This window comes from Triticum urartu, chromosome 2 (genome assembly GCF_003073215.2).
Source record: "Triticum urartu cultivar G1812 chromosome 2, Tu2.1, whole genome shotgun sequence".
NCBI lineage: Eukaryota > Viridiplantae > Streptophyta > Magnoliopsida > Poales > Poaceae > Triticum > Triticum urartu.
This window is the reverse complement of record NC_053023.1, coordinates 28,862,972-28,886,349: the sequence shown is the minus strand read 5'-3', so window position 1 is coordinate 28,886,349 and position 23,378 is coordinate 28,862,972. Positions and strand designations below refer to the sequence as shown.

General features: G+C 42.7%; 1 protein-coding gene across 2 annotated transcripts; it reads left to right on the top strand.

The window, feature by feature from the left end:
- Positions 1-7,532: 7,532 nt before the first annotated feature.
- LOC125535388 (acetyl-CoA carboxylase 2-like) lies at positions 7,533-21,458 on the top strand. 2 transcript variants are annotated; one of them, XM_048698439.1, is made up of 34 exons: positions 7,533-7,694; positions 8,677-8,968; positions 9,491-9,554; positions 10,062-10,419; positions 10,500-10,706; positions 10,788-10,949; positions 11,066-11,158; positions 11,325-11,420; positions 11,528-11,701; positions 11,779-11,872; positions 11,948-12,135; positions 12,216-12,266; positions 12,373-12,412; positions 12,497-12,621; positions 12,736-12,852; positions 12,948-13,022; positions 13,103-13,159; positions 13,243-13,347; positions 13,447-13,533; positions 14,135-14,326; positions 14,408-14,596; positions 14,952-15,062; positions 15,449-15,538; positions 15,612-15,788; positions 16,047-16,124; positions 16,206-16,328; positions 16,421-16,663; positions 16,859-17,106; positions 17,202-17,439; positions 17,547-17,899; positions 17,985-18,198; positions 18,352-18,531; positions 18,630-20,774; positions 20,900-21,458. In XM_048698439.1, the coding sequence occupies exons 2-34, from the start codon at positions 8,764-8,766 to the stop codon at positions 20,954-20,956; spliced, it is 6,936 nt and encodes a 2,311-aa protein (XP_048554396.1). In that variant the 5' UTR covers positions 7,533-7,694; positions 8,677-8,763; the 3' UTR covers positions 20,957-21,458. The 2 variants fall into 2 exon arrangements, with proteins under 2 accessions (XP_048554396.1, XP_048554397.1); XM_048698440.1 differs by lacking the exon at positions 7,533-7,694 and adding an exon at positions 7,804-7,822.
- Positions 21,459-23,378: the final 1,920 nt, after the last annotated feature.

The window sequence follows — 23,378 nt, the reverse complement described above, 5'->3', positions numbered from 1 at the left end:
CTCAGCCATAGGTTCTACCATGTATGCAATGCTATGCACCATACCTGATGTGTGCCTTGCTATAAGTTTAGCGGGGAGGTACCAAAGTAATCTAGGAGTGGATCACTAGCCAGCGGTCAAGAACATCCTGAAATACCTGAAAAGGACTAAGGATATGTTTCTCGTTTATGGAGGTGACAATGAGCCTGTCATAAATGGTTACGTTGATGCTAGCTTTGACACTCATCCGGATGACTCTAAGTCACAAACCGGATATGTATTTATATTGAATGGTGGAGCTGTCAGTTGGTGCAGTTCCAAGCAGAGTGTCGTGGCGGGATCTACGTGTGAAGCAAAGTACATAGCTGCTTCGAAAGCAGCAAATGAAGGAGTCTGGATGAAGGAGTTCATACCCGATCTAGGTGTAATACCTAGTGCATCGGGTCTAATGAAAATCTTTTGTGACAATACTGGAGCAATTGCCTTAGTGAAGGAATCCAGATTTCACAAGAGAACTAAACACATCAAGAGATGCTTCAACTCCATCCACGATCAAGTCAAGGAGGGAGACATAGAGATTTGCAAAATACATGCGGATCTGAATGTTGCAGACCCGTTGACTAAGCCTCTTCCACGAGCAAAACATGATCAACACCAAGACTCCATGGGTGTTACAATCATTACAATGTAATCTAGATTATTGACTCTAGTGCAAGTGGGAGACTGAAGGAAATATGCCCTAGAGGAAATAATAAAGTTGTTATTTATATTTCCTTATATCATGATAAACGTTTATTATTCATTCTAGAATTGTATTAACCGGAAACTTAGTACATGTGTGAATACATAGACAAAACAAAGTGTCCCTAGTATGCCTCTACTTGCCTAGCTCGTTAATCAAAGATAGTTAAGTTTCCTAACCATAGACATGTGTTGTCATTTGATGAACGGGATCACATCCTTAGGAGAATGATGTGATGGATAAGACCCATCCGTTAGCTTAGCATAATGATCGTTAAGTTTTATTGCTATTGCTTTCTTCATGAATTATACATATTCCTTTGACTATGAGATTATGCAACTCCTGAATACCGGAGGAACACCTTGTGTGCTATCAAACGTCAGAATGTAACTGGGTGATTATAAAGATGCTCTATAGGTGTTTGTTGGGTTGGCATTGATCAAGATTAGGATTTGTCACTCCGAGTATCGGAGAGGTATCTCTGGGCCCTCTCGGTAATGCACATCATGATAAGCCTTGCAAGAAATGTGACTAATGAGTTAGTTGCGGGAAGATGCATTACGGAACGAGTAAAGAGACTTGTCGGTAACGAGATTGAACAAGGTATGAGGATATTGATGATCAAATCTCGGGCAAGTAACATACCAATGACAAAGGGAATGACGTATGTTGTCATTGCGGTTTAAACGATAAAGATCTTCGTAGAATATGTAGGAACCAATATGAGCATCCAGGTTCCGTTGTTGGTTATTGATCAGAGATGTGTCATGTTTACATAGTTCTCGAACCCGTAGGGTCCGCACTCTTAACGTTCAATGACGAGTTGTATTATGAGTTATGTGTTTTGGTGACCGAAGTTTGCTCGGAGTCCCGGATGAGATCACGGACATGACGAGGAGTCTCAAAATGGTCGAGAGGTAAAAATTGATATATTGGACGATGATATTCAGACACCGGAATGGTTTCGGAGTGGTTCGGGTATTTTTCGGAGTACCGAGGGGTTACCAGAACCCCCCGGGAAAAGTAATAGGCCTACATGGGCCATAGGGGAGAGGGGAGGCAGCCCACAAGGGGTGGCCGCGCCCCCTCCCATGGGAGTCTGAATTGGACTAGGGGGAGGGGGCGCGCCCCCTTTCCTTCTCCTCTTCCCTCTCCTTCCCCCTTTTCCCCCTCCATGAGAAGGAATAAGAGGGGGCCGGGGGGGCTAGGACTCCCCCCCTCTTGGCGCGCCTCCTAGGGCTGGCCTCCTCCCTCTCCCTCCTTTATATACGTGGGCAGGGCACCCCTTGGAGACACACCAATTGTTCCAAGCCGTGTGCGGCGTCTCCCTCCACGGTTTACTCCTCCGGGCATATTCACGTAGTGCTTAGGCGAAGCCCTGCGCGGATCACATCACCATCATTGTCACCACACCGTCATGCTGACGAAACTCTCCCTCGACACTTTGCCAGATCAAGAGTTCGAGGGACGTCATCGAGCTGAACGTGTGCTAAACTCGGAGGTGTCGTACGTTCGGTACTTGATGGGTTGGATCGCGAAGACGTTCGACTACATCAACCACGTTAACCTAACGCTTCCGCTTTCGGTCTACGAGGGTACGTGGACACACTCTCCCCCTCTCGTTGCTATGCATCTCCTAGATAGATCTTGCATGATGTAGGATTTTTTTTTGAAATTGCATGCTATGTTCCCCAACAGAAAGGGGCAAGCAGAGAGAGGAAGAGAAGGAAAGGGGGGCGCCGCCCCCTCCCATTGTCCAATTCGGACTCCTCCCATGGGGGGGCACCACCCCTTATGGGCTGGCTTGCCTCCCTCCTATGGCCCATATCTTCCCCCGGGGGGTTCCGGTAACCCCCCCCCCCCCCCCCGGTACTCCGATATGTACCCGATACATTCCGAAACACTTTCGGTGTCCGAATACTATCGTCCAATATATCAATCTTTATCTCTCGACCATTTTGAGACTCCTCGTCATTTCCGTGATCTCATCTGAGACTCCAAACAATATTCGATCACCAAATCACATAACTCATAATACAAAATGTCATTGAACATTAAGCGTGCGGACCCTACGGGTTAGAGAACTATGTAGACATGACCGAGACACATCTCCGGTCAATAACCAACAGCGGAACCTGGATGCTCATATTGGTTCCTACATATTCTACGAAGATCTTTATCGGTCAAACCGTAATGACAACATACGTAATTCCCTTTGTCATCGGTATGTTACTTGCCCGAGATTCGATCGTTGGTATCTTCATACCTAGTTCAATCTTGTTACCGGCAAGTCCCTTTACTTGTTCCGTAATGCATCATCCCGCAACTAACTCATTAGTCACATTGCTTGCAAGGCTTATCATGATGTGCATTACTGAGAGGGCCCAGAGATACCTCTCCGATACTCGGAGTGACAAATCCTAATCTCGATCTATGCCAACCCAACAAACACCTTTGAAGATACCTGTAGAGAATCTTTATAATCACCCAGTTACGTTGTGACGTTTGATAGCACACAAGGTATTCCTCCAGTATCCGGGAGTTGCATAATATCATAGTCAAAGGAATATGTATAAGTCATGAAGAAAGCAATAGCAATAAAAACTTAACGATCATTATGCTAAGCTAACGAATGGGTCTTGTCCATCACATCATTCTCCTAATGATGTGATCCCGTTCATCAAATGACAACACATGTCTATGGTTAGGAAACTTAACCATCTTTGATTAACGAGCTAGTCTAGTAGAAGCTTATTAGGGACACTGTGTTTTGTCTATGTATCCACACATGTATCAAGTTTCCGGTTAATACAATTCTAGCATGAATAATAAACGTTTATCATGATATAAGGAAATATAAATAACAACTTTATTATTGCCTCTAGGGCATATTTCCTTCAGTTTGTCGGCATGAAAAGGGAAGAGGGAAATTGGGTTGAGACAAGGAAGGGTGCCGACATGATCAAGAGACAATGCGAAGGGGGTGATGTGGCCCACATGTCGGCACACCATTGCGATGGGATAAGGCGGGGGGCAGAGGATGCACCAAAGATGACATACAAATAGCCTACCCCCTTTAACAAGATGACCAAACACCACCGATGAGTTTTTTTTGAAGTAAAACAAAACTTTATTCATTAGAGATAACCGTTACATCGTTTGTGAGGATCATTACAGTTTCATTTAGAGGCTACTCAAAATAGTCTGAAGTCAAAGAAAATCTAGCTAATCTAGCAAGCTCATGAGTTACTTTATTTTCCTCTCAATTACAATGTTCGAATCTAGTCATGACAAAATCACATGCATAGTGAAAGCAGTCCCCGAAAATTGCCGCCGCACCTGCTGATTGTCCTCCATCCTGCATGGTCTCTATCACCTCCAGGTTGTCTGAGTTGATGATTTTGCGATTACACCCCGCCCTTTGCGCTAGTATTAGGCCAAATTTGAGTGCTAATGCTTCAGCCATCAGAACATCCGCAGAGTAGTCAAAATTTTCATTTCCTCCTGCAATAAACCTACCTTTGTCGTCTCGCAGTACTGCCCCCATCGTACCCTTCAGCATGTCATGATCAAAAGAGGCATCAACATTAAGTTTCACAAAACCCCTAGGAGGACAGTACCAGCCCCCCTTTTTTCATGGACGCCTTTGGAGATGATGCATTTACAAAGTTGGATGTGAGGGCTATGATCCCCATTGATATCTGACTTACATTTTGAGTTAATTCCTTGTGCACTAATTTTCATCTTTCCCACCATAGGTACCAAGCTGAAATGGCTATCATTTCTCGTACATTTTGGTACCCCATAATACTCAAATCTTGGCCAGGAAGAAGTAGAAGGTATTCCAATATCATCTCCCCAGCACGATCAACCTCACAAGCTTTGTCAATAATCTCATCCATCCCTAGATTCTTCCAAACCTCCTTTGCTTTACTATAGAGGAAAAGTATGTGTTTCGTATCTTCTAAACCTTGAGAGCAATTAGGACAAGAGGGAGAGGCCTTCATGTGTCTGTTAGCGAGTGTTACCCGGCATGGGAGGGTGCCATGTAATGCACGCCATATAATTTCTTTTTACTTTTGCCAGACAAGATAAGTTCCAAATTTGACACCATATAGGATTAGGTGTGATTCACCCCATCCCATTAGCATATTTTAGTTTACTCCCATACTGATGATTCCACTCCACAGAGTAAGCAGACATACCGAGAACATATCATTTTTTTGTATAACTCCAGGCAATGAAATCTGTCATATCATGTTGCGAAAGTGGGATTGAAAGAATCCATTGCGCGTCAATGGGCCATATAGTTTGTCTAATCAGGTCCTCATCCCAATTATTGGAGGCAAGATCAATCAGGTCATCCACTTTTGATAACAATTGTCCCCCTAGGGGTCACAATCTTCCTAGTGGCACAGTTTGGGATCCAGGCATCTTCCCAAATATTAATGTTGTGTCCATTCACCACTCGCCAAATATAGCTATGTTTCAGAGTAGTTATGCTTGCCATAATGCATGTGAAGGAAGCGCCATGCTTTGGCTTGGACTTCATCAAATCGCCATCAGGATAGTACTTGGCCCTCAGAATAGTAGCACACAAGGAATCACGATTATCAATGAGACGCCATGCCTGTTTGGCGAGCAAAGCCAGGTTGAAACAGTGGATATCACGGAATCCTATTCCTCCTTGGTTTTTTGGTATGCACATTTTCCACCAGGCATCCAGTGCATCCTCCTCTGGTTCTCCTCGTCTCCCCATTAGAAATGCGCAATCGCGTCAATGATTCCTTTACAATTTTTTTAGGAATTTTAAAGGACGACATTGCATAGGTAGGTATGGCTTGGATCATAGCCTTGAGCAGGATCTCCTTTCCCCCAGCAGACAGTAATTTCTCCTTCCAACCACTAATTTTCTTAACAATTCGTTCAATCAAAAATTTAAAACAGTCTGTTTTATCAAACACCCACATTTGCTGGCAAGCCCAAATATTTATCATTCATTGCCTCCGTCATTATATTCAATGTTGTACACATTTGTTCTCTTATCTCTACCGTTGTATTAGGATTAAAATAAATACTTGACTTTTCCAAGCTTACCAACTGTCCTGACGCCGCACAATATAAATCTAATGCTGATTTTAGGGCCGCCGCATTATGTTGGTTGGCTTTCATCAATATCAATGAGTCATCCGCAAAGAGAAGATTTGTGACTGGCGAGGCGTCTATACAGACTTTAACTCCTGATATGTTCCTGTTGTCCTCAACATGCGTCAGCAATGCATTCAACCCCTCTGTGCACAACAGAAAAAGGTATGGTGATAGCGGATCACCCTGCCTGAACCCTCTAGTAGGCTTGAAACTCTCACTTTCCTCTGCATTGATCCTTACTATGTATTCGACAGTTGAGACACATTGCATAATTAGATTCACCCATTCTCGATGAAATCTCAATCTCAACATAATCTCCTTCAACAAAGGTCACTCGACTCTATCGTATGCTTTGTGCATATCAAGTTTTATAGCACACAAGCCCTCTCTACCTTCTTTTTTGTTCTTGATTGTGTGAAAACATTCGTAGGTCACTAAAATATTATCCATTATCAATCTTCCCGATACAAATGCACTCTGTGTTGGACTAATAACTTCTGGTAAAAAGACCTTCAATCGAGTAGCCACCATTTTCACAATTATTTTGTATACCACATTACATAAAGTAATCGGTCTAAATTGTGTTACCTTTTCTGGTGTATTAATCTTAGGAATCATCACGATCGCTGTATCGTTCCAACTGATCGGGATAGTTTATGTGTTGATTACTTTCAGAACCTTCTCAATTAGGTCCTTCCCCGACATGGGCCATAACCTTTTGTAGAAAATAGCAGCGAAGCCCATCTGGTCCTGAAGCTTTTAAGTCCCCAATATCGAATAAAGCCTTGCGAACATCTTCAATGGTATAAGGAGCAAGTAGAGCATTGTTCATTTCATTTAACACTCTCCTACGGACAAGTGATAAAACTTCTTGATTCGGATGCTGAACTTCCGATGTGAAAAGCTTCTTGATTCACACCACTGACGAGTTAAAACCAAAGATGCACGAGACCTACCCCAAAAAAAGGGATTCAAGGGTGTGTACACTAACAAAACCGTTTACGACTTTTAATTCAAACCTGGAAATCATGTATTTATACTTTACAGAAGCACGATAGAACAATGTCGTGGCGGACGCCATGATCAGCTCAACCGCCAAGCTTGATCGAACACCGCCCAAAGCCACGGACGCGAAGCAACGAAAACTCGACGTGCTCCCCGAAATTACGCGTGTCCATAAACAGTACCTCCGCGACGTCGACGACCACGACGACCAGCCCCAACAACAGAAACGGTACACGCGTTTCACACACTGTTTCTCCGGTGGCGACGACGTTGCGCAAGGCAGGAAGGAATGTCACGATCGGGGCAGGTCCGATCCGCCCAACCACCAAACCTTAATCCAACAACGACACTGTTCTAATCCACCCATGACGTTCTCCCCCTACGGCCGCCTGCCACCGTCCTCCAAACCGGGACACGCCAAGACGCGCCGCGAGAGAGCGAGCGACCACGACCCATCACAAGGAGAGAGAAAAATCAAAACCCAAACCCCGCGGCCAGCGCGGCGGGCAGGGGGCAGCGTGGGAGCCGTCGGATGGGCGGATCGGGGCCGTCCGCTTGGCGGGGCGACGGGCGTCACGTGCGGGGGCGCCAGGGGGAGGCGGAGTCCCCGAAGAGGGCCGGGAATTTATTATTTTAGGCCGCACAGCCCCCATCTCCGTCCCTCTCCCCTCACCCCCTCGGGATATCCGCCCGCGCTCCACTCTCCCCCCGTCTCCGGCACCGTGCGCGCCGCCGCCGCGCTAAGATCCAGCCCCTCGTCCGCTCCGCCACGCGCCAGCGCCGAGCACGCGTCGGCCCGTCCGCCCCCGCCGCCCCCGAGGTGCGCCTCTATTTATCTCTTTCCCCCCTCGCGTCTCCCCCCATTCCCCCTGTCGCTTCCCCCCAGGTCAGGTCAGGTCAGGTCAGGCCAGGCCAGATCCGCCGCCCGATCCGCCTCCGCTCCCGGAGGTGAGCCCGGCCGCCTTGGTCCGCCGTTGCTCTGTTTCCCGCGCGCCGAGCTGGGGCACTGCTTAGGGTGCTTCGTCCGTGGGTGGCGGGGAGAGGGTTTAAGGGTTCTGCGCCTGCGCTGCTCTGCCCCGCGCGGGACTTACTGTACTAGGTGTTTGAAATTACGCGGAGCTTGGGATTGGGTTCTTCGGAGCTTGCGCTGGCATGCTTCGTGTTCATGAGTGCTCATGGAGGGAGTAATTATGGAATGTGGCTCCCGTACTGTATGCACAGTAGACAATTATCGGTGATTATGGCTGGTGTGGCTCGTTGGAGGTGCCCTGCGCGTGCCTAACACTGTATTTCTTAGGTTAGGACGGTGTGCTTCCATGGACACATGCTCATGCTGAGTGCAAGCTCACCCAGGGTGGTTGCACAACGACACGGTCATACATGGGTAGCGCGGTCCAGTGTTGTAGTCAGTTTGCCGCCGTACGCATGCGAGGCAGGTGTTGTTTCTGCCGTGTTGATGCTACCGGCTGTCATAATGCACTTTGAGTGTTAGTATTGAGCTGGAAATGGTAGATGCTGTTTTTTCCCTTCTCTCCCCCTCTCACCTGTTGATCTAGCTGCTGTATTACTTTACCTGCCATCTTTTCTTTTTTGGCTGCATGTATTAGCTGTGAAAGCTTAGAATCATTTGCCTTGTACTTTTTGTACGAACCTGTGTCATAGGAGTAATTGCACACGTTATCTGTTTTGGTCAAGAGCATCTTGGATGTTCAAACTTACAGAGGAAGGTCATGAATTAGCCCATAAAGTACTTGTGTCTTGTCTCTGTGAACTAACAATTTGTATTCACATGCATCTGTCAGGTTCCAAGACCTGGGGTTTACACACCTTTGATGGCACTGTCTCTTTGAAGAACACTGCATCTGCGCTGTTTGTCCAAAGGGAGGACGATGGGATCCACACATTTGCCCATCGTCGGCTTTAATGCCTCAACAACACCATCGCTATCCACTATTCGCCCGGTAAATTCAGCTGGTGCTGCATTCCAACCATCTGCCCCTTCTAGAACCTCCAAGAAGAAAAGTCGTCGTGTTCAGTCATTAAGGGATGGAGGCGATGGAGGCGTGTCAGACCCTAACCAGTCTATTCGCCATGGTAACAACCTGAAAACCATTTCCTTTCTACAAACTACACTTTGTTGTCATCCTCAGACTTGTGTAGATACTTTTATTGACTGAGAGCATGTTGGTTTTAGTGTAAGGTATCTCAATGCTAGATCACAGAATGGCGGTTATTGACCTCGTTAAAGATGCAAATGACTGCAGCAATATTTAACAATTTTTTTATGTGATACGATAGTACTTTTTTATAACGAGTAATGAGTAAAGCCCAGTTTTTCTTGATTAAATGGTTTTAGTGGAAGGAATGTTTAATATTCAAAATGATGTTTTATAAGGGAAGGAACATGAAAGTGCAAGAATACATATAAGCAGCATATTAGTTATGTATGACTGAGTCATTTTCCTTATATAATACTTCTAAAAGAGAAGAATGTCTAGAAACCTTTTCTGATAATTTACTAGCATGAAGAACAATAACATTCATAAAGTTGTCACCTGTGCTTCTTCTTAGCTATCGTGTAAACTTGCTCAGTTTCTAATGCATATCTGGATGTAGGTCTTGCCGGCATCATTGACCTCCCAAAGGAGGGTACATCAGCTCCGGAAGTGGATATTTCACAGTAAGTACTTTAGCATTTTAAAATTAGAATTAGCATCTCTCTTTAAAATGGAAAAATATCTATAATTTAATATAGAATTATTATAGATTATGCTTATTTTATTATTCGCACATGCTGATATTTTGAATTGCATTTGATATATTCTTATAGATTTTTACTGAACTACTCCCTCCGTAAACTAATATAAGAGCGTTTAGAACACTATTTTAGTGATCTAAACACTCTTATATTGGTTTATAGAGGGAGTACATTATAGTTGCCATACACAATGAATTTGCTCAGGCACATCACTGTTGCACTGCATGGAGTATTTTTGTGCACTTAGGAATCATTTTCAGAAAGCCTTTTGCCTATAATTTTAAAAATAATAATTTAATTACCATCTGAAACCCGTACCCACATGACGGATGAAAGCTCATTTGAAGTTTTCGATTTATAGTAGCCAAGTATTTGTTATGTTATATTGTTATGGTCACCATCGTAATGAATTTGTTCTTTTTTCTCTAGTGGGTCCGAAGAACCCAGGGGCTCCTACCAAATGAATGGGATACTGAATGAAGCACATAATGGGAGGCATGCTTCGCTGTCTAAGGTTGTTGAATTTTGTATGGCATTGGGCGGCAAAACACCAATTCACAGTGTATTAGTTGCGAACAATGGAATGGCAGCAGCTAAGTTCATGCGGAGTGTCCGAACATGGGCTAATGAAACATTTGGGTCAGAGAAGGCAATTCAGTTGATAGCTATGGCTACTCCAGAAGACATGAGGATAAATGCAGAGCACATTAGAATTGCTGATCAATTTGTTGAAGTACCCGGTGGAACAAACAATAACAACTATGCAAATGTCCAACTCATAGTGGAGGTTAGTATTGCTCATCCGTTGATGTGCAACCGATGCACAAGTTGTTCATTTAGCATGACATGACAATTTTGCTGTTGCAGATAGCAGTGAGAACCGGTGTTTCTGCTGTTTGGCCTGGTTGGGGCCATGCATCTGAGAATCCTGAACTTCCAGATGCACTAAATGCAAACGGAATTGTTTTTCTTGGGCCACCATCATCATCAATGAACGCACTAGGTGACAAGGTTGGTTCAGCTCTCATTGCTCAAGCAGCAGGGGTTCCGACTCTTCCTTGGAGTGGATCACAGGTGAATCTCACATTCTCTGATAACTCATCGTCTGATCTTTGTACTGGACACATTTAATAACCGAAAGACACTATATTATAGGTGGAAATTCCATTAGAAGTTTGTTTGGACTCGATACCTGCGGAGATGTATAGGAAAGCTTGTGTTAGTACTACAGAGGAAGCACTTGCGAGTTGTCAGATGATTGGGTATCCCGCCATGATTAAAGCATCATGGGGTGGTGGTGGTAAAGGGATCCGAAAGGTACATCATTCATTTGATTGGACTATATTTGAAAGATTGTGTGGGTTGTTGTGTGATATATTATGCCCAGAGTTAGCTCTAACCTTTTCAACATATTAACTCAATATCTGTTGCAGGTTAATAATGACGATGATGTCAGAGCACTGTTTAAGCAAGTGCAAGGTGAAGTTCCTGGCTCCCCAATATTTATCATGAGACTTGCATCTCAGGTTAGACTTCTCAGCAAGTTGCATTTTTTCCAAGCATGTTATTCCCGAGTTGTATATTACACGCCTGGAAGCTTCATATGTTATTCCTTGCAGGCTAGAAATGTATGCTGGAACATGTGCTCATATGGTATATTATGTTTTAATCCTCCCCTTTTTTCTTTTGTAGAGTCGACATCTTGAAGTTCAGTTGCTTTGTGATCAATATGGCAATGTAGCTGCGCTTCACAGTCGTGACTGCAGTGTGCAACGGCGACACCAAAAGGTAACGCTGGTCCAGATCTGAAAACATCACGTGTATTGCATGTTCTACTTCATACTTGTAGTTGTTTATCAAAAGGACCAATTGCGTCCATTTTTTGTTTATACCAGATTATTGAGGAAGGACCAGTTACTGTTGCTCCTCGCGAGACAGTGAAAGAGCTAGAGCAAGCAGCAAGGAGGCTTGCTAAGGCTGTGGGTTATGTTGGTGCTGCTACTGTTGAATATCTCTACAGCATGGAGACTGGTGAATACTATTTTCTGGAACTTAATCCACGGTTGCAGGTATATTCTTTTGAACATTCCTCTGGACTTAGTTTTTTGTCGTCAGTTATTTACATTGTTAAATGGCATACATCCAGGTTGAGCATCCAGTCACCGAGTGGATAGCTGAAGTAAACTTGCCTGCAGCTCAAGTTGCAGTTGGAATGGGTATACCCCTTTGGCAGGTTCCAGGTAATAATTATATTATTGTAAGTTTTTTAGTTACTTTCCCATGTTATTTCTGTGCCTAACTTTCTCCTTATACAGAGATCAGACGTTTCTATGGAATGGACAATGGAGGAGGCTATGACATTTGGAGGACAACAGCAGCTCTTGCTACTCCATTTAACTTCGATGAAGTGGATTCTCAATGGCCAAAGGGTCATTGTGTAGCAGTTAGGATAACCAGTGAGGATCCAGATGACGGATTCAAGCCTACCGGTGGAAAAGTAAAGGTGAGATTTCATGATGCCGTCTATGGTTCTAGCACATTAGATTTGTAAACTGACCGGATCTTGATTTTCTTATAATTCAGGAGATCAGTTTTAAAAGCAAGCCAAATGTTTGGGCCTATTTCTCTGTTAAGGTAAGCTGTTCATGGCTCTGTTGCACTGTTATATTGTTGAGTTGGGCTTTGACCAAGTATTAACCAAATCGAACACATTTTTGTTCCCCCTTTTATCTGTTTTCAGTCCGGTGGAGGCATTCATGAATTTGCTGATTCTCAGTTTGGTATGCAAAATTTGACCCTGTGAATATTCCTCTTTGCTATTTGTATTGGTCCTTACGTTTGGAAGATTACTCTTTTCATTTCAGGACATGTTTTTGCATATGGAGTGTCTAGAGCAGCAGCAATAACCAACATGTCTCTTGCGCTAAAAGAGATTCAAATTCGTGGAGAAATTCATTCAAATGTTGATTACACAGTTGATCTCTTGAATGTAAGAAATACTACCTGTATATTGAATCCCTGCTTTTGATGTAATACAACCATTTTACATCTGGCATTCCTTTAAAGTAATCCCATGCCTCAATTTTCTGTATCTTTAAATCAGGCCTCAGACTTCAAAGAAAACAGGATTCATACTGGCTGGCTGGATAACAGAATAGCAATGCGAGTCCAAGCTGAGAGACCTCCCTGGTATATTTCAGTGGTTGGAGGAGCTCTATATGTAAGAAACTATGCCCCTCTTACTGCAGCTTTTGTCAAACCAATTGCGAAAAACACAATTAGTTGTTTAATGCAAATCACTGCCTTGTGCTGCAGAAAACAATAACGAGCAACACAGACACTGTTTCTGAATATGTTAGCTATCTCGTCAAGGGTCAGATTCCACCAAAGGTAGTGTTTTAATGGGCTTAAACTCTGGATATTGCTTGAAGATGAATGTTGTTGAATGTTGACCAATTTCTTTTGTGCAGCATATATCCCTTGTCCATTCAACTGTTTCTTTGAATATAGAGGAAAGCAAATATACAGTAAGTCTTACATTCCTTTAAAAAAATGAGTTGTTGTAATGAAGTAACAGCTATCGTTGACGCTCATCTACACCATGTCACAGATTGAAACTATAAGGAGCGGACAGGGTAGCTACAGATTGCGAATGAATGGATCAGTTATTGAAGCAAATGTCCAAACATTATGTGATGGTGGACTTTTAATGCAGGTGATTTTGTCTTGTTTTTATACCTGTCCATAAGTATGATATATAATGTTGTGAAGTACTGGTGAAAGAGTTCTGATTCAGTAGCTGTAATTTCTTCAGTTGGATGGAAACAGCCATGTAATTTATGCTGAAGAAGAGGCCGGTGGTACACGGCTTCTAATTGATGGAAAGACATGCTTGTTACAGGTAATAATTGTCTGTTTGTTCCTTTCCTTCTAACTAATCTTGGTGTTTGATTTGATATTTTCCAGCCCTATTTGTGGCTTTTTACGTCATTCGCTTCATTAGCATTCATTTCTTTCCACTTTCATTTAAAGAAATTTAATTACGATGTTTATTTCTAGTCATGTGCCATAAGAAACCACAATTAAGTCATTATTATGGACTAATTGATGTCACAACAAGCTGCTATTGTGGTAAATGTGACTACCTAAGCAGCCAAACAAACCAGGTCATAATGATAAGCGTTATCAACGGCATGTCTTGTGAAGTTGTGATGTAAAGACAAGTTACATAGCTGTAAAAAATTTAATAGGGCTCCAGTTTTTATATTGCTACTTCTGTTTCTTAATCTGAGCAACTACCGACCACAATGCTTTGTGTTTATTACAAATTTAATCAAGAATTTATTATAATCAAGCTGTAATAAACTATGTCATGAACCTTCTAGGGCATCATGTTACTGCATCAATTTTATGGTGATAAAAAAGGAACTATTAATAATTAATGATTCTTGATCATGCCACATTGTATCCTTGTGTAAATAAATGACACATCGTTCTTGCAGAATGATCACGATCCTTCAAGGTTATTAGCTGAGACACCCTGCAAACTTCTTCGTTTCTTGGTTGCCGATGGTGCTCATGTTGAAGCTGATGTACCATATGCGGAAGTTGAGGTTATGAAGATGTGCATGCCCCTCTTGTCACCTGCTGCTGGTGTCATTAATGTTTTGTTGTCTGAGGGCCAGCCTATGCAGGTTACATCACAACGTTTCCATTGCTTCTGCTGTACATAACAATTGCACGTAAAGTATCTGAACTTAATATATTTTTTCTAGGCTGGTGATCTTATAGCAAGACTTGATCTTGATGACCCTTCTGCTGTGAAGAGAGCTGAGCCATTTAACGGGTCTTTCCCAGAAATGAGCCTTCCTATTGCTGCTTCTGGCCAAGTTCACAAAAGATGTGCCACAAGCTTGAATGCTGCTCGGATGGTCCTTGCAGGATATGATCACCCGATCAACAAAGTAAACATCAAGAACCTTGCAGTACCTATATTTCTGGTTTTTTGTCACGTGTTTCTTGTTCTCCTCAAGCACCTTTTTTTTTGTTATGAATTCTGGATTATCCCTAATTCCTCCTTGACTTTGGCTCCCTTATGCTACAAAACTGTTTGTAACCTATGGAAGTTTATTATGCCTGTCTTGGAAAATCTGAATTTGGGTGCTCTTTCTCGTATGTTAATCATGGTCACTACTTTACAGATTGTTTTTATCCTTTTGCTATTTTTCTCTCTTTCAGCAATTGGTTTGATTTTTTCCGATCATACCTATTTGTTCAGCATTTGTTTACCTTTTTCATTATACCCGGCTTTCTTTTCAGGTTGTACAAGATCTGGTATCCTGTCTAGATGCTCCTGAGCTTCCTTTCCTACAATGGGAAGAGCTTATGTCTGTTTTAGCAACTAGACTTCCAAGGCTTCTTAAGAGCGAGGTATGTGATAATAGACGTGATATGTAGCGTCTGGGTAGATTTCAATCTGCCATGTGGATTTCTAATTGGTTATATAGAAGGGTTGTATCACTTTGCATAAGCATCATGTCACTATATCTTGTTAATTTTCATTTTACATTGTCCAATCACCGGTAATTTTCCGTAGCTTATTGTGTAACTTCTAAAATTGCCTTTTCCTAATAATGTAATCAAAACTTGAAATATTTCATTTTAAGTCTTCTTAGCTTGGAACATTTGATACTTCATCTCATCAATTTGCACTGTAGCTCAGAAGTTCTCATTTGATTTTAACCCAGTTTTTGCTTATTGATCTTTATATTTTTTTTGTGTTCTACCATAACGGTTTCAACTTTTTATGCAACCAGTTGGAGGGTAAATACAGTGAATATAAGTTAAATGTTGGCCATGGGAAGAGCAAGGATTTCCCTTCCAAGATGCTAAGAGAGATAATCGAGGTCAGTGTTAGGTTTCTTTTATGATATCCTTGTCTAGAACTTCTACTGCTTTTTGTAACATGTTTTCTTGTAGGAAAATCTTGCACATGGTTCTGAGAAGGAAATTGCTACAAATGAGAGGCTTGTTGAGCCTCTTATGAGCGTACTGAAGTCATATGAGGGTGGCAGAGAAAGCCATGCACACTTTATTGTGAAGTCCCTTTTCGAGGACTATCTCTCGGTTGAGGAACTATTCAGTGATGGCATTCAGGTTATCTGACATTCCAAAACTCAGATCTACTAGATATCATTGCTTTAAAAGGATATTCCCTTTTCCCTTTTATTTATGAGAACATTATCAACTAATGTTCATGCACATATTATAGTTCACACCAGAATCTATCAGTAATTAAGTAGCTAATGATTTTAGGTGTAAAAAAGGTAGCAAATAGTTTGCATATGGCTTATGTCTTGTTTCCTTAGAAACGCTTTCTGCTTATTTGTTTCCTTCAACTGTCATGTTTTGTAGTCTGATGTGATTGAGCGCCTGCGCCAACAACATAGTAAAGATCTCCAGAAGGTTGTAGACATTGTGTTGTCTCACCAGGTAAATGTTTTGTGATCTGATGGCTTATTGCAAATGATTACTGAAGCAGTCTTCATTACTTAAAATTCGATTTTGTTGTAGGGTGTGAGAAACAAAACTAAGCTGATACTAACACTCATGGAGAAACTGGTCTATCCAAACCCTGCTGCCTACAAGGATCAGTTGACTCGCTTTTCTTCCCTCAATCACAAAAGATATTATAAGGTGACAATGGCAACCTAAAATAATGGAAGCTTTTGAATAATACTTTTCTGATATCTTAGTCTAATGAATTACTTGCGTCATAATAAATGCAGTTGGCCCTTAAAGCTAGCGAGCTTCTTGAACAAACCAAGCTTAGTGAGCTCCGCACAAGCATTGCAAGGAGCCTTTCAGAACTTGAGATGTTTACTGAAGAAAGGATGGCCATTAGTGAGATCATGGGAGATTTAGTGACTGCCCCGCTGCCAGTTGAAGATGCACTGGTTTCTTTGTTTGATTGTAGTGATCACACTCTTCAGCAGAGGGTGATCGAGACGTACATATCTCGATTATACCAGGTATTACATAAAATCATTTTTTGGACTTGATCATACTCTCCCTTTGCATTTCTAGGAAGCATACACTAAAGTTCCTATTGAAACAAGATGCTTATGCTTCTTTAAAATAAATCTGACAGAATCTAGGTGTGGAAATATTTGATTTTACTACATCTTACTGCTCTTCAAGTTGGCTAACACCAAAACCATTTTCAGCCTCATCTTGTCAAGGATAGTATCCAGCTGAAATATCAGGAATCTGGTGTTATTGCTTTATGGGAATTCGCTGAAGCGCATTCAGAGAAGAGATTGGGTGCTATGGTTATTGTGAAGTCGTTAGAATCTGTATCAGCAGCAATTGGAGCTGCACTAAAGGATACATCACGCTATGCAAGCTCTGAGGGTAACATAATGCATATTGCTTTATTGGGTGCTGATAATCAAATGCATGGAACTGAAGACAGGTATGTTCATGTGCAATATTAGTGCTAATGAGCTGTATCTGGTTGTTAATATTTGGTGGAATAATTCCTTTAATAATTTAACTCATTCCTTTCAGTGGTGATAACGATCAAGCTCAAGTCAGGATAGACAAACTTTCTGCAACACTGGAACAAAATACTGTCACAGCTGATCTCCGTGATGCTGGTGTGAAGGTTATTAGTTGCATTGTTCAAAGGGATGGAGCACTCATGCCTATGCGCCATACCTTCCTCTTGTCGGATGAAAAGCTTTGTTATGAGGAAGAGCCGGTTCTCCGGCATGTGGAGCCTCCTCTTTCTGCTCTTCTTGAGTTGGTATGTGACTATCAAAATGCCTGCGTGTTGTTTGATACACTCCATAGTCCATATGCTTTAATTATCCTGTTTGCTATTTGTATTTATTTAGCCTGTTGTGGTTACAGGGTAAGTTGAAAGTGAAAGGATACAATGAGGTGAAGTATACACCGTCACGTGATCGTCAGTGGAACATATACACACTTAGAAATACAGAAAACCCCAAAATGTTGCACAGGGTGTTTTTCCGAACTCTTGTCAGGCAACCCGGTGCTTCCAACAAATTCACATCAGGCCACATCAGTGATGTTGAGGTGGGAGGAGCTGAGGAATCTCTTTCATTTACATCGAGCAGCATATTAAGATCGCTGATGACTGCTATAGAAGAGTTGGAGCTTCACGCGATTAGGACAGGTCACTCTCATATGTTTTTGTGCATATTGAAAGAGCAAAAGCTTCTTGATCTTGTTCCTGTTTCAGGGTAAGCCTGCACACTGTTCATTTGGTGGCACATAATAGGTCTTGCTCTTGTGTTTTGCCTTCAATGAACTTTTCATCTTACTCAGGAACAAAGTTGTGGATATTGGCCAAGATGAAGCTACTGCATGCTCGCTTCTGAAAGAAATGGCTCTACAGATACATGAACTTGTGGGTGCAAGGATGCATCATCTTTCTGTATGCCAATGGGAGGTGAAACTTAAGTTGGACAGCGATGGGCCTGCAAGTGGTACCTGGAGAGTTGTAACAACCAATGTTACTAGTCACACCTGCACTGTCGATGTAAGTTCCTTCCCCTTGCATCTTGTTTTTCTGTGTGTAACCAATCAAACTAAATTGAACTTGTAGCATTTATTCATATAACTATTATGATCATTTAGTTGTCATTCCCACCTAATTATGTTTGGAAGCTCATTGTGTTTTTAATGCTTTTAGATCTACCGTGAGGTTGAAGATACAGAATCACAGAAACTAGTATACCACTCTGCTCCATCGTCATCTGGTCCTTTGCATGGCGTTGCACTGAATACTCCATATCAGCCTTTGAGTGTTATTGATCTGAAACGTTGCTCCGCTAGAAACAACAGAACTACATACTGCTATGATTTTCCGTTGGTGAGTATCTCCCTCTCTATCTCTATACATGTATGTATTGTGTTAGCAGATTCTTAGTGATATCATGTGTCCAAAAGCTGACAAGTACTCAAATGTAGGCATTTGAAACTGCAGTGCAGAAGTCATGGTCTAACATTTCTAGTGACAATAACCGATGTTATGTTAAAGCAACGGAGCTGGTGTTTGCTCAAAAGAATGGGTCATGGGGCACTCCTGTAATTCCTATGGAGCGTCCTGCTGGGCTCAATGACATTGGTATGGTAGCTTGGATCTTGGACATGTCCACTCCTGAATATCCCAATGGCAGGCAGATTGTTGTCATCGCAAATGATATTACTTTTAGAGCTGGATCGTTTGGTCCAAGGGAAGATGCATTTTTTGAAACTGTTACCAACCTAGCTTGTGAGAGGAAGCTTCCTCTCATCTACTTGGCAGCAAACTCTGGTGCTCGGATCGGCATAGCAGATGAAGTAAAATCGTGCTTCCGTGTTGGATGGTCTGATGATGGCAGCCCTGAACGTGGGTTTCAGTACATTTATCTGACTGAAGAAGACCATGCTCGTATTAGCACTTCTGTTATAGCGCACAAGATGCAGCTTGATAATGGTGAAATTAGGTGGGTTATTGATTCTGTTGTGGGGAAGGAGGATGGGCTAGGTGTGGAGAACATACATGGAAGTGCTGCTATTGCCAGTGCCTATTCTAGGGCCTATGAGGAGACATTTACGCTTACATTTGTGACTGGACGGACTGTTGGAATAGGAGCATATCTTGCTCGACTTGGCATACGGTGCATACAGCGTACTGACCAGCCCATTATCCTAACCGGGTTCTCTGCTTTGAACAAGCTTCTTGGCCGGGAAGTGTACAGCTCCCACATGCAGTTGGGTGGCCCCAAAATTATGGCGACAAACGGTGTTGTCCATCTGACAGTTTCAGATGACCTTGAAGGCGTGTCTAATATATTGAGGTGGCTCAGCTATGTTCCTGCCAACATTGGTGGACCTCTTCCTATTACAAAATCTTTGGACCCACCTGACAGACCCGTTGCATATATCCCTGAGAATACATGTGATCCTCGTGCAGCCATCAGTGGCATTGATGATAGCCAAGGGAAATGGTTGGGGGGCATGTTCGACAAAGACAGTTTTGTGGAGACATTTGAAGGATGGGCGAAGTCAGTAGTTACTGGCAGAGCGAAACTCGGAGGGATTCCGGTGGGTGTTATAGCTGTGGAGACACAGACTATGATGCAGCTCATCCCTGCTGATCCAGGCCAGCTTGATTCCCATGAGCGGTCTGTTCCTCGTGCTGGGCAAGTCTGGTTTCCAGATTCAGCTACTAAGACAGCTCAAGCAATGCTGGACTTCAACCGTGAAGGATTACCTCTGTTCATCCTTGCTAACTGGAGAGGCTTCTCTGGTGGGCAAAGAGATCTTTTTGAAGGAATCCTTCAGGCTGGGTCAACAATTGTTGAGAACCTTAGGACATACAATCAGCCTGCCTTTGTATATATCCCCAAGGCTGCAGAGCTACGTGGAGGGGCTTGGGTCGTGATTGATAGCAAGATAAATCCAGATCGAATTGAGTTCTATGCTGAGAGGACTGCAAAGGGTAATGTTCTTGAACCTCAAGGGTTGATTGAGATCAAGTTCAGGTCAGAGGAACTCCAAGAGTGCATGGGCAGGCTTGACCCAGAATTGATAAATCTGAAGGCAAAACTCCTGGGAGCAAAGCATGAAAATGGAAGTCTATCTGAGTCAGAATCCCTTCAGAAGAGCATAGAAGCCCGGAAGAAACAGTTGTTGCCTTTGTATACTCAAATTGCGGTGCGGTTTGCTGAATTGCATGACACTTCCCTTAGAATGGCTGCTAAGGGTGTGATTAAGAAGGTTGTAGACTGGGAAGATTCTAGGTCTTTCTTCTACAAGAGATTACGGAGGAGGATATCCGAGGACGTTCTTGCAAAGGAAATTAGAGGTGTAAGTGGCAAGCAGTTCTCTCACCAATCAGCAATCGAGCTGATCCAGAAATGGTACTTGGCTTCTAAGGGAGCTGAAGCAGCAAGCACTGAATGGGATGATGACGATGCTTTTGTTGCCTGGAGGGAAAACCCTGAAAACTACCAGGAGTATATCAAAGAACTTAGGGCTCAAAGGGTATCTCAGTTGCTCTCAGATGTTGCAGACTCCAGTCCAGATCTAGAAGCCTTGCCACAGGGTCTTTCTATGCTACTAGAGAAGGTACGCATACTTACTGTTTTATTACTTGAAAGTAATTATTGTGGTTGAGTGAAATGTTGCCATCTTATGTATATTTAGTGTCTTAACAAATAATGTTAATGCTTTTTCTTTGGTCACTTGTTCAGATGGATCCCTCAAGGAGAGCACAGTTTGTTGAGGAAGTCAAGAAAGTCCTTAAATGATCAGATGATACCAACGCAACCAATTCAGAATGTGCATGATATCGGTTTCTCTTGAAGTACATATATAGAAGGATACTATTCGGCTGTAACCGACCATAGCTGATCTGAGTCAACCATTATTTTGTAAAACTTTTTCGCGGTCTTCTCTGTTATTCGAGGCAAAACTTGTTTTCGGACGCCTCCGAATGGTTGATGAGTGTAGTTGGATGTGTTAGTTCCGCTTCCAGAAGATTTGAGATGAATGCTGGTGGTGGGTGGGGGCTGCCGTTGGCAAGAACACTGGCGATCTAGAGTTGTTGTTCTGTGGTGTTCTGGTTTCTCCAGTATGGTGATTTGTGTTTCGCTGTAGTTCTGTGATGTACTATCGGTTGGTGATGTAATTCTAGTCTTGTAGACTCTTTGAGTACGAGTGAGTTGTCCATTCAATTTTGAACTTGAATAAATGTGCTCTCTAGGATATGTGTACTACATGGAAATAAATGATTGTTGAGTTAGCGTTGAACTTGAGAATCTATTGGAATTATGATGTACTCCCTCTGTTCCAAATTACTTGTTTCAAATTTGAACTAAAACCACCACGACAAGTGATTTTGAACGGAGGGAGCATGTTGGAACTGTAATCATGTTAGCTCTTGGATATGGTCTCGTGCATTACCTCTGATGGCATCTTGGCATCTCTTAACATGCCATCTTTGTTGCGTGCTAGGACTTACTGAAGCGGTTTTCTGTGCAGGACTGCAGGCAAATCTTATTTCTAGGATGTTTGTTCCTAGTTCGTTTTGCACTTGATGTTAGTCAGCTAAGGTTTCATTCTACGTGCACTTTGTCTCAAAACTAAATTGCTCAATGCTTTCTCATTCTACTCTAGGGTGAAACTAGACGTTGAGTGTTGTCAAACAATGCCTTATTTCTCAGTAGAAAAAAAAGATTAGGGTTCTCAATTTTTTTTAAAAGAAATCCAAGGCTACTAAAACATTGCTCTACAGCTACCGTAAAAAAACCCAAAGAAAAAAAAAACCCGTACTAGTTTCTGATGGGGATGATAAGCGCTTTCACATGCCAATTATGGAAGCAGCTCTTCATGCCATCCTCAAAGAGTCAAAGTGACACTTGTGCCGATGTTCACTAAGAATGACTGTAGATGCTCTACAAGGGAGTTCCAAGTGCGTTGGGATCCTCTTCTTTCTGATGAAGCTCCAACACACGCTCAATTCTCCATTTTCCCAACTTGTCCTTGAAATATATATCATGGCTTTCTCATGAGCGGATTGGATCAGCGGCCTACCAAGCTGAAGCTGCCTTCCAACAGCTGGGTTCATCCTCTTCTTCATGTGTCCTAGACTCCTGATCTCACACCGGTGCCCCGCCAGCCATGCCCCTGACCCTTGTTGTTTGTTACTACTAGACAATTTTTAGTTTTTTAGTGAAATCTAGCAGTATATGTTGCTTGCTTTGCAGATCTGTTGATTAAAATGGGCCACTCTCTCTACCACCAGGGCCGGCAAATGCCACCCTGTGAATCAGAAATAAATAACCTGTCATTCTGGTTTATCTAACGATAAGTGTTTTGCTGATTTATTAAGTAGCTCGATCTGCATCAGCGCAACAGGTGTGGCGGATATATAATAACCTGCATAATTTGATGAACCGGTGTGGCGGATTTCCTTCCACGGAAGCCGGAATATGCAATGAAAGGGAGCACCGAAAAGACTGAAGTTCTTTTTTATTTTCTTGCATATGCATGGGCCCATTTCGAACTAGCTATGCCGTACCATTGATACGAAAAAACTGTTGACCTACTTATGTACTAATCCATGCATAAGTGTAGTATTATAAGGGTCAATGACCCAAGCTTTGGCACACGTGTCGGCTCCCTAAAACGTGACCTTAGAACTGACTAAGACTGAAGATAAATCCGATTTCCATTGCACAAAGTATAAACGAATTGGGGAATTTATGTGTGTGACACCCACGACTCCACCAGCCCAACAAACGGTAATCCTATGATTTTTTTTTGCCGAGAGAAGTTATTCGTGCTTAAGGGCATCTCCAACGGCAAACCGCAAATTTCCTCCCGCCATCCAACCGTAGCCGTATACATCCGATCCTTCTTTTTTTCTTTTAAATTGCGAACAAGCTCCTCCGCACGTTCAAAGACCGCCCGCATCATCGCCATCTCATCAGAGTACTCCTCGTCGAACAATCCGTCAGACAACTCAACATACTGCTCGTATATGTACTTCAAATGGGAATCCGTTGCTAGAAAGAAGAAGGGATTTTTTTTAGCTCCAACGATTCATCGAACAATTGCCAACCATGGTGAGTATAGCAACTGACGGTACCCGGCGGGACGGTCAGAGGGTTGAATGGCGACGGAGGAGAAGCGGGGTGGAGCCCTGCTGAAGCGCTAGAGGTGAGGGAG